This window comes from Salvelinus alpinus, chromosome 33 (genome assembly GCF_045679555.1).
Source record: "Salvelinus alpinus chromosome 33, SLU_Salpinus.1, whole genome shotgun sequence".
NCBI lineage: Eukaryota > Metazoa > Chordata > Actinopteri > Salmoniformes > Salmonidae > Salvelinus > Salvelinus alpinus.
Window position 1 is genome coordinate 19616923 of NC_092118.1, and position 17326 is coordinate 19634248.

Here is a 17326-nt window from a genome sequence, read left to right on the forward strand (position 1 = left end):
ACTAGCCTGGTGAGTGAAGAAGATGAAAGAAGAAAATACATTTGTCTTTAGCAGGTCTCAATGTGCATGCTTATAAGATGGATGTGGGGGTTGGGACAGACTGGAGATCTGAAGCAGATGAAACAGTGACCTCATCACCAGGCCTTAGAGGAGTGTATGGATCAGCGGGGAGGAGAGGAGGATGTGGGGTCAGTCATTCCAGCTCTCACAACAATGACACTACATCCCCCTCTTCCTGTAGACCAACTGGACAAAGATACATCAGCATATCCCATCTGTGCATATACATTACACTGGGTAGACTACATTACACTGGGTAGCCTACAACACAAAGATGAACCCTTAGCAGCAAGGCCTCTCTTCTGTGAAACGGACACATTTCCATGGAAAAAGTGAGCATGTTATGGCTCACAATTCCAATGGTGTTTGGACTGAGTCTGGCCACCTGTCTTTAACCTACTGTAGGAAATAGGTTTTCTTTAATGACATTCTGCAGGGGTTAGTAACTCAGACACACAATGAGGGAGGACATTATTAGATCAAATAAACAATGCTTATCCCATATTCAACAAAAACATTCCAAACATTCCAAAGTGTTTAGTAGGTCAAACCATACCCAATGAGGAGTGGCCCTGGGTTATAACAACATTATGTGGTGCAAACCACAGCTACTAAGGAGTTATAGCTAGATTGTGAAAATGAACCATAGTACTGGAAAAACATTAGCTGGAGAATTCCTAAATTGAAGCAAAATGCCATGAAGAACTTTACAGAGGCTCACTCCAAATTCCATAAACCTACCTAGCTACAACTCCCTTAATGTATGAGAACAATGGATGTAATGTAAGATAGTCACAGCTAATACTTTGATATATTGTTCAATTAAAAGAGGTTCATAAATTCATCCTAGTGTCTGAAGTTCTAGATTGCTAAAACATTCTGATGCTTCACCAATAGAAAAACAATGACTCAGATTTATTTCACCACCCTCCACAGCTCCAACTCTTCATACTAAACCACAGATATCTATGAAAATATAAATTATCTAACCTTGTAATACCACCAGGCCACCAGGCATCTACAGCTGTGAGCTTCTGGTCCAGTTCAGGGCAAAGGGGAAGTATAAGAGGGGAGAGGACACACATTCCAAAGCCATGACCTCACTGTACAAACCCTGAGTGGGGGTTTACAACACACTGAGTCAGGACAATGGCTCATCCTCCATTGTCATGGGGACCACTGGCCAACCCACCTCCTCCTGCAGGGACTTAGCAGCCAGACAGGACTTGTCCAGCTCCACACCCCGTTCCCTCAGCTGTCTCTGAAGCTCAGCCAGCTCCCGACGGTTCTTCTCCTTGTACACGTCTATCTGCTCCTGCAGCTCCTGGGTGGACGACTGAGAGGCCTCCACGATCTCACTCATCTACAGGGAGAAGGTAGAGTTAGCCTTGCTAACAAACAGACATGCATGCACACACTGACACATGCATGTGGTGTGATATTTGATTGACTAAAACAAGGATGTCCGAAGGCCTTTAGTTGGTCCACTCACCTCCCTCTGTAGTTTCTCCACTGTGCGGTCCAGCAGACTCCTCTCGTCCTCTATCTCATTCTTAGTGTTCTTGAACTGTTCTTTCTGACTCCTCTCCTCCTTCAGCCTCTCCTCCAGCTCTCTGTGGTCATGGTTCAGCTTGGTCAAGTTCCTCTGTAACAGAAAGAGTTTAGAAAAATAGGTAAGAATGGTAAGGAGGACCAGCACTTATGCTTTATTATTCTCACCAGTAAATTCTCCCAAGCTTGTGGTCAAAGCCTGGTCAATCTTACCTGTACATCCTCTAACCGGGTGGTCAAAGCCTGGTCAATCTTACCTGTACATCCTCTAACCGTGTGGTCAAAGCCTGGTCAATCTTACCTGTACATCCTCTAACCGTGTGGTCAAAGCCTGGTCAATCTTACCTGTACATCCTCTAACCGTGTGGTCAAAGCCTGGTCAATCTTACCTGTACATCCTCTAACTGGGTGGTCAAAGCCTGGTCAATCTTACCTGTACATCCTCTAACCGGGTGGTCAAAGCCTGGTCAATCTTACCGGTACATCCTCTAACCTTGTGGTCAGAGCCTGGTCAATCTTACCTGTACATCCTCTAACCTTGTGGTCAGAGCACGGTTGGCACGTGACATCTCCTCCTCCTGCTCCTTGATTTCTTCTAAAGACTCTTCCAGCTGACTCTTCTCTATCTGTGAGTTTACACATACACATTAACATACACCAGCATAAGACAATAGGTAACAGATCTGATCTTCAACGTGAAAAGTTTTATTACTGTCAATCTGATTGACACTCCTGTGCAGTTTACAGTGGCTCTCCTTTATATAACTAGCAGCTCATGTTACACCCGAGGATCTGTCTTTTTCAGCCATCTATTTCCTGAGGGACGCAAAATCCACTTGTAACTTAAATCTTGCTGAATTGATTGCTTTCATTTTACTCCTGCGACTGTTTCATACTTTGCTTGTGCCTGTATTTTTTATTCGTTAACATTACGACTGCGGAAATGATTGTAATGACCTGTCAAACACCTCGGTAACGGCTGAAATGGGGTCAATGGAATACAATGTCTTTCAGTTGAATCTATAATAACGCTAAAGCTTCGTCAGGGATTTAACGCAACGCCTCGACAATTACATCACAAGAAAGAGAAGAAAGAATTGAATACAGTTGAAATGTTTACAAATTACATGCGCTGAAATGATTATTGTGATATTATGTCTGATCTCATAAACAATGTAAAGTATCTTTAGATATGTTCAATTTAGAGCAAAGTGTGTTGATTTTTAATCCAAGGATATCCTGCTATTGACACACTTGTTTAATTAATGAGGCAGTCTAGACAGCGCATGTGAGTGCGGGTAGGGTAGACAGAGAAAGTATTTGGTAGTTGCAGCCCTGTTATGCAAGAGAACTTGACAACAGTAATTAATGAGGTAGTCTAGACAGCGCATGTGAGTGCGGGTAGGGTAGACAGAGAAAGTATTTGGTAGTTGCAGCCCTGTTATGTTAATGTTTCCATATATGCAAATACACCCTGTGTATTTATGCAAATGAGGCACATAAAATATATATATACAGTTGAAGTGGGAAGTTTACATACACCTTAGCCAAATACATTTGAACTCTGTTTTTCACAATTCCTGACATTTAATCCTAGTAAAAATTCCCTGTTTTAGGTCAGTTAGGATCACCACTTTTTTTTAAGAATGTGAAATGTCAGAATAATAGTAGAGAGAATGATTTATTTCAGCTTTTATTTATTTCATCTCATTCCCAGTGGGTCAGAAGTTACATACACTCAATTAGTATTTGTTAGCATTGCCTTTAAATTATTTACCTTTTGTCAAACGTTTCGGGTAGCCTTCCACAAGCTTCCCACAATAAGTTGGGTGAATTTTGGCCCATTCCTCCTGACACAGCTGGTGTAACTGAGTCAGGTTTCTAGGCCTCCTTGCTCGCACACGCTTTTTCAGTGCTGACCACAAATTTTCTATAGGATTGAGGTCAGGGCTTTGTGATGGCCACTCCAATAGCTTGACTTTGTTGTCCTTAAGCCATTTTGCCACAACTTTGGAAGTATGCTTGGGGTCATTGTCTATTTGGAAGACCCATTCGCGACCAAACTTTAACATCCTGACTGATGTCTTGAGATGCTGCTTCAATATATCCACATAATTTTCCTTTCTCATGAAGCCATCTATTTTGTGAAGTGCACCAGTCCCTCCTGCAGCAAAGCATCCCCACAACATGATGCTGCCACCCCCGTGCTTCACGGTTGGGATGGTGTCCTTCGGCTTGCAAGCCTCCCCCTTTTTCCTCCAAACATAACGATGGTCATTATGGCCAAACAGTTCTATTTTTGTTTCATCAGACCAGAGGACATTTCTCCAAAAAGTACGATCTTTGTCCCCATGTGCAGTTGCAAACTGTAGTCTGGCTTTTTTATGGCGGTTTTGGAGCAGTGGCTTCTTCTTTGCTGAGCGGCCTTTCAGGTTATGTCGATATAGGACTCGTTTTACTGTGGATATAGATACTTTTGTACCTGTTTCCTCCAGCATCTTCACAAGGTCCTTTGCTGCTGTTCTGGGATTGATTTGCATTTTTCACACCAAAGTACGTTTATCTCTAGGAGACAGAACGCTCTCCTTCCTGAGCGGTATGACGGCTGCGTGGTCCCATGGTGTTTATACTTGTGTAATATTGTTTGTACAGATGAGCGTGGTACCTTCAGGCATTTGAAAATTGCTCCCAAGGATGAACCAGAATTGCAGAGGTCTACAAAAAAAATTCTGAGGTCTTGGCTGATTTTTTGATTTTCCCATGATGTCAAGCAAAGAGGCACTGAGTTTGAAGGTAGGCCTTGAAATACATCCACAGGTACACCTCCAATTGATTCAAATGATGCCAATTAGCCTATCAGACGCTTCTAAAGCCATGAAATCATTTTCTGAAAATTTCCAAGCTGTTTAAAGGCACAGTCAACTTAGTGCATGTAAACTTCTGACCCACTGGAATTGTGATACAGTGAATTATAAGTGAAATAATCTGTCTGTAAACAATTGTTGGAAAGATTACTTGTGTCATGCACAAAGTAGATGTCCTAACCGACTTGCCAAAACTATAGTTTTTTAACAAGAAATTTGTGGAGTGGTTGAAAAATGAGTTTTAATGACTAAAACCTAAATGTATGTAAACTTCCGACTTCAAGGGCCTCCCGGGTGGCGCAGTGGTCTAGGGCACTGCATCGCAGCGCTAGCTGCGCCACCAGAGTCTCTGGGTTCGCGCCCAGGCTCTGTCGCAGCCGGGAGGGTTTGGCCGGTAGGGATATCCTTGTCTCATCGCGCTCCAGCAACTCCTGTGGCGGGCCGGGCGCAGTGCGCGCTAACCAAGGGGGCCAGGTGCACGGTGCCGACACATTGGTGCGGCTGGCTTCCGGGTTGGAGGTGCGCTGTGTTAAGAAGCAGTGCGGCTTGGTTGGGTTGTGCTTCGGAGGACGCATGGCTTTCGACCTTCGTCTCTCCCGAGCCCGTACGGGAGTTGTAGCGATGAGACAAGATAGTAACTACTAGCGATTGGATACCACGAAAATTGGGGAGAAAAGGGGGTCAAAATTTAAATAATAAAAAAATCATAATAAAAAATAAACTTCCGACTTCAACTGTATATATCTACAAAAACTGATACAATAAGATAATGTATATATGGGTGGATTTACGTTTTTCTTTCTTTATTTGACAATAAATTGAATACCTGAATTCCCACCAAAATCCCTTTGTCCATGCCAGTAAATGTTTTATGCGCTATAATTCATGTGATGGATTATACATTTTCTAAAAGTTTGGAGTATCTTCATCCACTGTCCAACAGTTGCATTTATGCAAATTGTTTAAAAAACATTTAAACAATTTCTATGACCGTTGCTACAGTACATTAGGTTTCTCTGTTCTTCACCTCAAGCCGGCTGACTCTGTCCCCCAGCTTGCTCTCCTGTAGCTTGGCATCATCAATGATGCGGTTGAGTTTGGCCACTTCGTTCTCCAGCTCCTGTGCCCGCTTTCTCAGCTTCTCGGCCTCTTGGCTAAGACGTCCCGCCTGGCCCTCCACTGCCCCCTTGGCTGCCTCCACTTCAGCCTTCTCCTTGCCCACTGCAGCACTGCTCTGGAGAACAGACAGAAGGGTCAGTACAAAGTAAATACAGCGTAGAAAGATGCAACGTTGTACAGAAAAGGACACAATACTGGCTTGACAACTGGTTAAAAACAAAAGTCTACGGTCTTATTTACAAGGCAACTCAAATTCCTTCACAACTCCTCCTCAAAGAGACTCCCAAAACAACTCCTTCATGACAAGCTCAAGGGGATTTAAGAGGTGGATGCATGACAATAACTCTAAGCCTCCATTCACCTCCCATTGAACTGCCTCTACTGCTGTAGCTTGGCCCACACAAAGACAGCATGTCACCCGCAAAAGGCTGGGGAGATTGAGGTGAATGGTCCAGTCCAGTAAATCTGTCCACTTCATTCTGAGTCCCCTGAGCATGACCAACAACAATGTCTCAAAAGCTTTACCTGCCGGAGTTGTACAGTAGTGGGGCTGCTGCTTAAGCCTTATGGCTCTCGCTTGTTCACCGCTTGTCACTAAACATGATCAAATTCCATAATTAGATGACCCACTGTTGGTGGCAGCCTGTCTTTGTATGAACTTGGCTGCTGTGGCAGGACAGTGTGAAAGGAGGTCCCTGTGTGCTTTGCCTCTGCCCAGTTTTATCAATGGAGAGCCTGCCCTGGCTAGCCTGTCCTAAGGGACAGCAGTCAATGCACTCGGGGAAACCTGAATTCTGTCTTCATGTAACCTCTTAGCTGACAACAACACACAGCACTATCTAGCCCCGCATTAAGTTTTGCATAGAAAAACAGATAGCAGGTTTTGCTGTGATGATGCTGTCAGAGAGGGATTTACTTTATATCCTGAATGTGACAGTTTAAGAAGATATTGTAGCAGCCAGGCTCCCGACATATTTGTTCAAAAACAAGAATATCTGGAAATGAGGCTATGCTTGACAGAATGCCAGACAACAGGTTTGACAGTTTCTTGTTCTGTTTACTACAGTGAGGAATACCCGTGCTGCACGCCTCCACAGAAACAACCATGAACTTACGTTCATATGGGGTTGACTACTGATACAAAGGCTATGAGTTTTCCCTAACCAGGAGAAACTAGAAGCCCTAGATAAAAGTTATACCCAAGGCCTAGAGTTTTTCCTGGTTGGATCACATGGCTCCTGGCCATTCTCATTACACTACTAGGCCTATATTTAATTGACTAAATATGATTACGTAAACACAGGTTATATTTAAGCAATAAGGCACGAGGGAGTGTGGTATATGGCCAATATAACATGGCTAAGGGCTGTTCTTATGCACGAGGCAATGCAGATTGGCCATATTTTATAATTTTTTTAATTTTACCTTTATTTAACTAGGCAAGTCAGTTAACAAATTCTTATTTTCATATATATATATATATCATATATCACAAACCCCTGAGGTTCCTTATTGCTATTGTAACAATGTGCGCTGAGAGTCGGGAAGCAAGTTCAGGGACTGAATCATTTAATAAATAAATGAAAATATAATACAAAACAAGAAACACGAACAACTCACAGACATGAAACAGAAACAATAACGCCTGGGGAAGGAACCAAAGGGAGTGACATATATAGGGAAGGTAATCAGGGAGGTGATGGGGTCTGGTTACCAACGTAATTAGAACAGTAAAAACACATGTTTTGTCATACCCGTGGTTTACGGTCTGATATACCACGGCTTTCAGCCAATCAGCATTCAGGGCATTCAGTTCTCTCCCCATTCATGTTATACAGTATGCAGGCAGGGAGGGACTGTTCATTATGAGGAGGAATGTCTGCTCCCAGGGGGATTAGAGGCAAACGGTGCAGATGAACACACTGTGGTTCAATTCCCCTTAGCCTCGCCTGGACAAGCAGACAGGCACCTCTCACTGGACAAGTCCAAGAAAAGCCTATGCATACACACACTGCACACACCTGACGCACGTACCTGTCACATACTCCGCTCACACCTGACGCACGCACACAGACGCATCTGTTTCACACACAAAGACACACAAACCCTGTGCTCCAGGTGAGCACCAATGCTGACTCACTCAGTGGAGAGTGAAAAACCATTCACTAACGAAACAGCATGATAAATAGCAGACAGCTAATGACATGATCTGACTTAGCGCTTGGGAATGTGTTTGAATCCCCTCATCTGTCATTAGAACCACTGTACTATGGTCCCTTAGTGACTCATTATCTGTCCACAGAGCTGAAAGAGTCCAAAGTCCGACCACCTTGCCCCCTCACTCATCCCCTCACCACTGGGTGAGTTGGAGGACCCTCATTGGTCACTGAGGCTTGGTGTTCCAGTGTTTGAGCGGAGGGTGGGAGGCGAGGGGTTAAAGTCACCCAGTGGAGGGGAGAGCAGAGAAGACAGATCATTAACCACCCCACCTCCAGGACCCACTGAGGCCTGTTGGGCCTGTTCCCCTCCCCGACACCCTTATCCCTGCATGGGTCAGCTGGGGCACAAGTACACAGACAGACTGACTGACTGATATGCAGGTGTCACTGGAATTACCTACATCCCAGACCAGGATATTCTCACACAAAAAACGTGCTTAAAATGTGTAAATGAAGGCGGTGTTCTCTTTCAAAACATTGGGCATATCCAAACATCTTTCACCTGTCTAGGACTGTACAGAATCCAAGGACAGCAGGGGGTAGAAGCTTGTGAAAAACCTCACTGTTTTACAGGTCACTTCGCCTACTTAGCTAGAATATGTGAAGATTGTGGTATCATCTCTGTATTCAAACTAATCAACTGGGGCTGTGGGTAGAGGTCAGGTTGAGGGGGAGGGGAACATACAGAAAATGTAGACTCATTGAGTTCTCAGTTTTTTTCTCATACAAACATCCCCTCACCCCCTCTTTCACTGTCCCATTTCCCATCCTGGGTTCTTTGAGAGTCCAGTCTGGGCACTACCACCCAGAGGGCGTAGGGGAGAAAGAGCCACGGGTGGTGAAAATTCACAGGGTGCCCTGGTGATCATTGTTCCTTGTGTTTGCCATTTTTTACTCGCTCAGACTTTTACAAAGCCTCAAAATTAACAATTGGAAAGTTTAATTTCAAGGGCTCTCTTGTGTACTCTTAAACTGTGTGTCTATAGTCAGGCATTAACTACCATTGTGCGGCCAGTAAAAAGAGTGGCACTAACAATGCAGTGAAGTATGCATGGCCCAGTGTGTGAGCTCGGAGCTTTTACAGGGTGTTCTCAGGTTGCTGGGAACACACACAAACCCCTGCTGAATCTGCTTTGGAGCCCAGGGAACAAACAATGTAGTTTGCTGATATTCCTGCACCAATTACAGTCCACAAGAAACCTGCCAGGGTAATCCCACATCCAGCAGAGCCCCACTCTATTCACATTTATAGGCACATACATATCCCTTTTTAAATGACAAGAGAGTTAATCCATTCTAAATCCACTGTCAAGAGTCAGTGTGCAGCAGGTAGGACGGAGTCAGGCGCAGGACACAGAACTGAGTAACAACGTACTTTACTCGGGAAATCACAAAAGAATACCATACAGGGAAAAATATTCCAGCTCGACACAACAGAGCTACTACTTAACAAATAACAAACACGCACAAAACCATGTGGGAACCAGAGGGTTAAATAGGGAATAAATTATAACGTAATGGAAACCAGGTGTGTACAATCAAGACAAAACAAATGGAAAAAGGAACGTAGATCGGTGGCGGCTAGAAAGCCGGTGACGTCGACGGCCGAACGCCGCCCGAACAAGGAGAGGCACCAACTTCGGCGGAAGTCGTGACATCCACAACGCATCAAAAAAGTATAATCTGACTTTTAACTGAATCAAAATGTTAATCTTTCAACAAATCCTGAAAATAAAGATTGTGGTGTACTCATGCCCTTGTCAGTGAGTAGCATACCCTCTGATTGGTTGTCACAGACAAACTGGTGTCATCTATACTACAGAGATTAATGTAAAAGTCCTGACACACCCCTAAACACATTTTATGTGTTTACTATCACATGCATTCACAACAGTGAACACAACCTTTTATATGAGTGCACTGTTGTGGGCATGAAGCATTCACAAGGTTTTAGAAATAATACCTATTTCAGACAGTAACACTCACAGTGTAAGATTACAGTATATCAAAAATATGTAACTATAGTGGAGCACAGTGTTCTGCTCCCTCTGCTCTACCATGGCCTTGGGAAAGGTACAAAGCAACACTTCTTTGATTGAGCTGACACATTGTCAAGTTGCTATAATGTCCCAGCAGCATCCCTGACAGAAAGGCTTTAGTTAGGAGCTGAAGGGCAGAGTGTTCCCCCTACCTAACCCAGGACCTAGGTCAGGATGCAGAGAAACACAGGATATCTCTCTACCCCAGCTGCAACAACACACTGGTGGTGACATCGTTCAAACAGACACATACTGGCCACAACCACAAGTGAATAAAATCAACGCTCAACACCACAACCTTTATAATTGTTTACTTCAGTCTACCTTAGAGGGTACTGTGAGCCAACGTTGATGCGGCCTCAGTTTTATGGTCCTGTTTTCAAATGACTTCCATTCATGTGCTCTCCCTGAGGGAAAAGTAAATATGGGATAAGAGGGGAAGTCGAGATAGGCAATCGGGACTAAATAGAAGCACAAAGATGACCAAGGTCCTTCCAGGAACGGGTCATATCCTGTGTGATATCAAGTTAACGGTATTCAACACCATGTATTCCGTCTTCAAGCAAAATTAATAGCATCACAGGTCACTCAAGCTTTTCTCCGGCAATGAATAAGCCTTAGTTTGTTTCACCAGCAAGAAGGTATGCATTACAATAGAGATGCTCTCCAACAAAAGGTACATAGACTAGTGTCTGCCTAGTAAAGACAGGTTTGTGATGGCTTGGGAGAAAAGCTTGCAGTGGAAATTAAAACTTGCTGCTTGAGGAGCACTGGCATCTCTCCAGTCACCATAAGATGCCAGCAACCAAATCATGTCTTGTCCTTCGGGACATGGAAACAGAAACCTTTTTAAATGGAGTCTCTATTGCCGGGCCAAATGATAGGATTTCAGGGGGGTTTGGCTTTAATAGAGAATTAAATAGGCCAGTGCAGTGAGAAGGCAGTCACAGTAGAGCTTTGAGGGACACTGGACCTTTGTGTCAAAAAAATGGAACCAGAGAATTAACATTTACTGTCACAAAACGCCAAGCCTCCCCAGAATGTGGCATTATTACTGTTTAGCACTTCGCCAGAAGGCCAGTGGCTTCAAAAGAAGGGAGTGGGATGACACAATGTCAAAATTCCACACACAGTACTCTATTCTGATCTTAAATGGTTGATATGAGGCCAACCCGGTGTGATTATAATATCAAAAGACCCTTCAGAAAGTCATTATATTAGGACAAAACACTGACATTGAGCATAGTACTTCTTTTAACTCTTGGACGAAAGCCAGACCTTGGGGAATCATGCTGCCTGGTCGGGCTGGAGGAAAATCACAGGCAAATGACTGGGCTTTGAATGTCAGAGCTGAGGTCAGATCCTGCTGGAGGGAGAGTGACCAGTGCCACTTGCAACCTGAGCAGACTACGCCACAGGAGAGTAAGTCCATGCTAAATACTTTGCCTGTACTTGCCAGTACTCCCTACTCTGTTGGATGTTGAAAAGCAATGTACCAACACAAAACAACCTATTGAGTGGAGAAACCACATATTTCCTAAGTCTTGGTGTGAGCGAGTTAGCTTTCTACCTCTGGTCTTAAAGCTGCGGTACATCACAGTCTTGAGCACACTGACCCTCTACTCCACACTCCTGGGGGTATTAGTTGGAATCCCCAAAGCCTTGCATGCATTCAGGCTCCCTCCCCACCAGCTCAGCTCTGCAAGGCAGTGACGCAGCAGAGGAACAATAGGCCCATGAATTCAGGCTACAGCCTCCTTTCACACAGGCACGACCCTCACATGACAGAGGAACCACTTCTCTCACTACAAACACAAACAACCAGCTCTGTGCAAGGAGATGCAACCAAAATGGGTGTGCATCCAATGAGCCAGTGAAAAACTATTTATGGGCAGAACATTACAGGTAGCAGGATATCACAGTTCATCTAAACAATTCTGAGAAGCCGTCCTAACTCCCAAGTCTTTTTGAAGGCAAATTCTTCAAACAGGGAAGAACATGAGAGCAAACAGATGGACACAAAAAGTGCTGAACTTTGGCTGTGACACCCATTCCTCTCTTTTGCTGGTAGATTTCAAGAGAAATCCCTTCCCTCTATCAATCCCTATATTTCTCCCTCCCTTGATCCCTCCCTCCCTTCCCAGTAAATCCTCACCTTCCAGCAGTGCCGGGAAGGGAACACAGCAGATCGCTATCATCAACTGAGGAAACACACTGCCTCCTGTGGGACTCTTTACCTTCAAACAGCCCTGAGGAGGTGCTCACCAGGCCACATGGCTTCAATGATTACACACAAAAAGAAGTCAGTCACAGAGAAAATAGAGACAGGCAGGAATCACTCAAGTGGAGGGCTAGAAGCTGGGGGATGGAGCTGCCAGTGTGTCAGGGGATGTATGAGATAGGGCTATAAGGGCTGAGGCTTGGGACTGTGGATAATTCATTTAGGAATGACTGTATGGGTAGGGTGGAGGGAGGTAGAGGATCAAGGCTGAGGGATGAGAGTGGGCTGGAGCTGGGAATGGGGTTTGAGCCTGGAAATGGGACTAGGGCTGGTACTAGAGGCTGGGGTTGGGACTACGGGTTGGGGCTGTCTGGGGTCTGGGGTTGTGGCCCTCAGAGAGCGTTGAGAATCAGGAATGTCCCTGAGAGGGGGTATAACAGCAGCCACCTGAAGAGCCATGGTCACGTCCCACCCTTCCCGACCCCACCCACTGGTCAGAGCTGGAGCACTGTAACAGAATCTGCAGGAGGGAGGGGGTCTGCTGGGTGCACATTCTCTAACCAGCCAGAAACATTTTCTGACACACCCTTCTCGCTGCTCACTGTACCTTATCAGTTCACATTTTTCACATTCCCTCAAGTCTCCCTGTTGTGAAAAACCTGACTTCCACAGAACTGATCTACAATAAGTAACTTACAGTAAGGCTACAGTCTGATTATAAATTCTCTATGAATACTGTTGTTTGACCTCTATATGTTCTACCTCTATAGATTAACATCTAAAGAATGGACCATGCTACAACTCAATAAAAATACAATTGAACCTAAAATGTAATGACACAAAACAAACATATACATATTTTCAGGAGATGTCCACTCCATAACACATCTGACCCACTTCATTCAGCATATCCCAACCATATCTCAAACCCCTGCTGCTATTATTGTGTGAAACAAACTCATCATTCATCTACTGAGGTCCACAATTATCCCTGCCCTTTCAATGGATGAACAGAGAGAGAGAGGAGGAACAATGAGGAAAAATGCACAACTCATGAACTACAGCTCATTAGATTAGTGACGGCTTGCCACTGCAATTAACGGGCAACGGGAACAATTTAGTGCTCCAGTTTCCAGCATTATTCTCTGCATGGGGCAGCCCTATCAATGCACATTTCATGGCCGAAGGAGAGAGGAGCAGCGTTTCGATGGGAGACAGGACAGATGAATGCCAGACCGTGCACACTTTATACTAAGCAATTCAGCAGGCTGTGCGGTCGCTCACTCACATGCAGAAATGTTTATTACTTTCAATCCTGCCAATGCCTGGTGGATAAAAGTACAATAGACTGAAACTGCCATAAATAGTTTTTGTGTGTGACAACCTAACAATGGATTGGTATTTGAAGGGAAAGGCCCAAATTACTGAAGATAAACCCAAACTGATAGCAGCCAAACTGTCTGAATACTGAGTAACAATAAGGTCAGACATCTTGTCACTTGTTTATAAAGCACTGGTGGTGAATTCTTGATGACAAACTCTTCCCCTCAAGCAAGAACAACAAGGCTGGCTGCTGTGTCGACCCCCACCACAGCAGGAGGAAGCTGGGGACAAGGAGAGGACTTCCAGGCCCTGACACAAACAGGAAGCATGTGAGCCAGGCAACACCTAGTCAACACAATGCTCCTCTAGCCTTGTCAGTGTGGTTCTCTTATGCCTCTCTCCTCCATTAGCCCTATTTATGCTCTTACCTCACTGTTCTCTCTACCACTTCCTTACCCTGTCTTCTCTTTACTAGTCCATTTCCCTCTCCCCATCCCCTCTCCCAAGTCTTTAAAAGGCTTTGTTTGGTCATATTTTTCTTCCTGTTGAGCCACCCAGTAAAATCTGTTTACAGCAAAACCATACCTCAACATCATGAAATACATCCTAAAGCTTCTTAATGACACTATATGTCATCTAGGGTAAACAGAGTCCAATAAGTTCCCATGAAAAGTGATGACAAGTTAGTTTAACTGTCAGATAGCTGAGTCTTTTTTTATCTTGGTTGGTTCAGCTGAACTACAGAGTAGGGAGTGTTTTGCCCAGCACAGTTGAACCGTTTTCAGACTTGTTTTTCAGCCTTCAGCTGGGGTTGTTATTACAGTGTGTGCGGTGAAATGCAGTTAGGCAAGTGCAAGAAGAGAGAGGAGTAGAGCAGTTCATGTATAGAACTATGACATTCTCTAACACTGGCACCATGCAGTCAATGATTCACTAACCCCTAGAGGACTTTCCAGACATTCATTCAAGTATGCATACTGTATGTAACATTTTAATCTCAATAAACACAAAGGCCTGATTTCCTTATAATAACACATAATGAGGGTTTCATTTCCTCAATAAATAAACAATGGAACACTAAAGTTATACAAATTCAATGGCCTTTGGATAGCATTCATTATTTACTTGTTCCAAACAAATGAAATATCTTAACAGCTGGTAGACAATGATGGGGGCGTAATCTTATTTTTCCAATTCCAATACACAGCAGTCATAATAAAAACAACTTAAAGCATTTTTTTGTTTGAGGTAAGACGGTCCTATTGTGTTAGTTACTAAAATTAAGCTTAATTTTGAGGCACAACTTTGAAGCTGGTCGAAATTTCCTGGTCATTTCACTTCAAAGCTATCGAATATCTACTGATGCTGAACATATGGCAACAAAAACCTTCCCAAACAAACCTTCTAAACAAACACTTTACTACCCAAAGTACACGTGATGCCATACTCAAGGGTTTGCCCAAATCTCCCATTAACATCAATACACCCAGAAAACAGGTGACATCCTGGGGACATTTGGCGACGTGCCCATTAAATCCCGAAAGGGTTTCGACACAACGTTATCCCACTGACGTTCTAAGAACTTTCTAAAAACGTTGCGTGATGTACTCAAGGGAACGTTCTCTGGGGGACCTTTTCCGGGGACCGGTTTGTCCCGGAGATGTTTTTAGGATGTTCTTGGGATGTTATGTCATGGTCCTCTGGAGGGTTTGTCTAGTTCCTGTTAGTAACGGGGCCTTCCCGAGGACGTTTTTGGGCATTCTTGTGATATTGTGTCATGGTCCCATGAAGGTTCTTGGGACATTGTGTCATGGTCTCCTGGAGAGTTTTGTCACGTGTCCCACGTGTCCCAAACCATTATAAGTAAAGTAATGAAATGATATGGGGGTTTCAAGGTAAGTGGTACGCTGTTCAGCTAATAGTGTACAAATCTTTAATGAATGAAAATATGATCACATTTGACACGATCACTTTTTAAAATGACCCCAAATGGAAATTGAACTCTGAATTTGGGTATGCTGATCTTTCTGCTGCGCCACAAAGTCTGTAGAATTTAAAAGTCCCTGACACCTTCATTACCTATAATACATCTCTGCACTTAGCGAAAGAGTGCCATCTACACTGCTCTTTTAGTTATCAGTTCCTCTGACTATTCTCTCATTGATTTAATTTACTTATTTCAGCAATTTGGGTTTTCATTATAGTTTGGGTTTTCATTATATTTGTCTAATATTGGTGGGGCATATTATTCTGTTTTAATGTTACTCCTGAATCACTATGTATTTTTAATGGAGCTGAGATTTACTTTGAAGTGCAAAGTGTAGGAATAGGCCTGCTACAGGTGAAATCAGTTACTGATACAAACATGGTGGCGTAGCAGGAAGATTGGAATTCCATGAACTAAGATGTTCCAGGTGAGGACATGTTAAGCAATAATCACTGTATGAATAAACATACACAATGTAATCATGTATGTTAAATATGTAACACTGTTTGTGGTGTGGGTATCCCCCCCCCAAAAAAGACAAAGAGCTGTGACTAGAACAGTGGTCCACCAATCAGGGCCTTGATGGGCTTGGCAACAGGGGTGATGTATAATGAAAGTAGGGTGCGTGTGCCCTGGTTAAAATGTTTTTTTTTGGTGGAGAGGAACGTTTCTTTGCAACCATCAGGTGGCGTCCCGGGACAAACCGGGAACTAGACAAAACCTCCATGGGACCATGACACAACGTCCAAAGAACGACCTAAAAACGTCCTCAGGGACGTCCCCGTATCAACCAGGAACTAGACAAAGCCTCCAAGGGACCATGACACAAGGGACCAAGAATGTCCTAGGTTACCTGTTTGGCCTTCTCCACAGACGTCTGCAGCTTGCGGATCTCCTTCTCATACTGCTCCCTCAGTTTATCCACCTCCTGGTCGTGTGTGGCAACCTCCTCCTTCAGTGCTCCCTTCAGGGCAGTCAACTCCCTCTCCCTCCTCCTCAGCACCTCCTCCTGCTCCTCCTTGGCCAGCAACACCTCCTGTAAGTCCAGCTTCATTTGCATCAGCTCCTATATAGGAGGAGAGGAGGAAGTGGTGACAGTGTCTCGCTAAAATCTCACCCTGAGATTAACTGCTACCTCAACAGGTGACGTGCACAGAAATCTCCAGCACTGCCATTATTGCCTGAGTAATTATGCTTCAGCAAATGTGCCAGAAAGAATAACATGTTTACACATTACCAACACTGGCACTACATTGGTATTGACATGGTGGTTATTATGGGACTGCAAAGCCCTTTCCATGCAGGCCGCTAAGCTCCTCTATGTCAACGCTCTCTCCTCTGAGAGTTGTGGGACCTGGCCTGTGTTTTACCTCCATCATGGCATCCTTTTCTCCGTCTGTCACCACCGTCTTGGCGCCATCCAGCTCGTCGTGCATATCTGACAGCTGGTCCTGCAGGTCCCTGATCTCCGTCTGGTACTGCTCCCTCTCCATCTTCACCTGGAACAGCCTGCCAGACCGCACAGAGCAGCATACAGTCACAACACACACACCATCACCTGAACACCTGCACCCTGCTTCACACAATGGAACGATACCACCTGCGCTCTGTCAGAAACGCCTGTTCTCCAGGCTAACAGGAGCTATGATGAGCACCTGGGCACTGATCTACCAATCACATCACAGTCACACCACCTGCCTACTTCAACACAGAGAGGGTTTGTTTAGTGACAGGGGGTCATGCACGCAGATGTAGAGTAAGTAGACTGAACACTACTTATTCGCCAGCTCAGTGTACTTATTCCCACATACTGACATGAACCTTTTTCAAAATAGAGAATCCATTCTTGAAAAATTGAATCAATTATACAATGAATGAGAGTAGTTGAGTGATTCTTTCTAAATAAGGCGGGCCCCTCTCTGTCTCTGTCTCTTATTTCTATG

General features: G+C 44.3%; 1 protein-coding gene across 1 annotated transcript in view; it reads right to left on the reverse strand.

The window, feature by feature from the left end:
• LOC139562739 (cingulin-like protein 1) overlaps positions 1 to 17326 on the reverse strand; it is a 42424-nt gene that overhangs the window by 15570 nt on the left and 9528 nt on the right. Inside the window, exons 7-12 of the mRNA XM_071380707.1 lie at positions 16754 to 16892; positions 16237 to 16449; positions 5503 to 5709; positions 2133 to 2237; positions 1553 to 1705; positions 1253 to 1423 (exon numbers count right to left, since the gene is read on the reverse strand). Coding sequence (XP_071236808.1) covers positions 1253 to 1423; positions 1553 to 1705; positions 2133 to 2237; positions 5503 to 5709; positions 16237 to 16449; positions 16754 to 16892 — 988 coding nt within the window. The remainder of the gene's footprint in view (positions 1 to 1252; positions 1424 to 1552; positions 1706 to 2132; positions 2238 to 5502; positions 5710 to 16236; positions 16450 to 16753; positions 16893 to 17326) is intronic.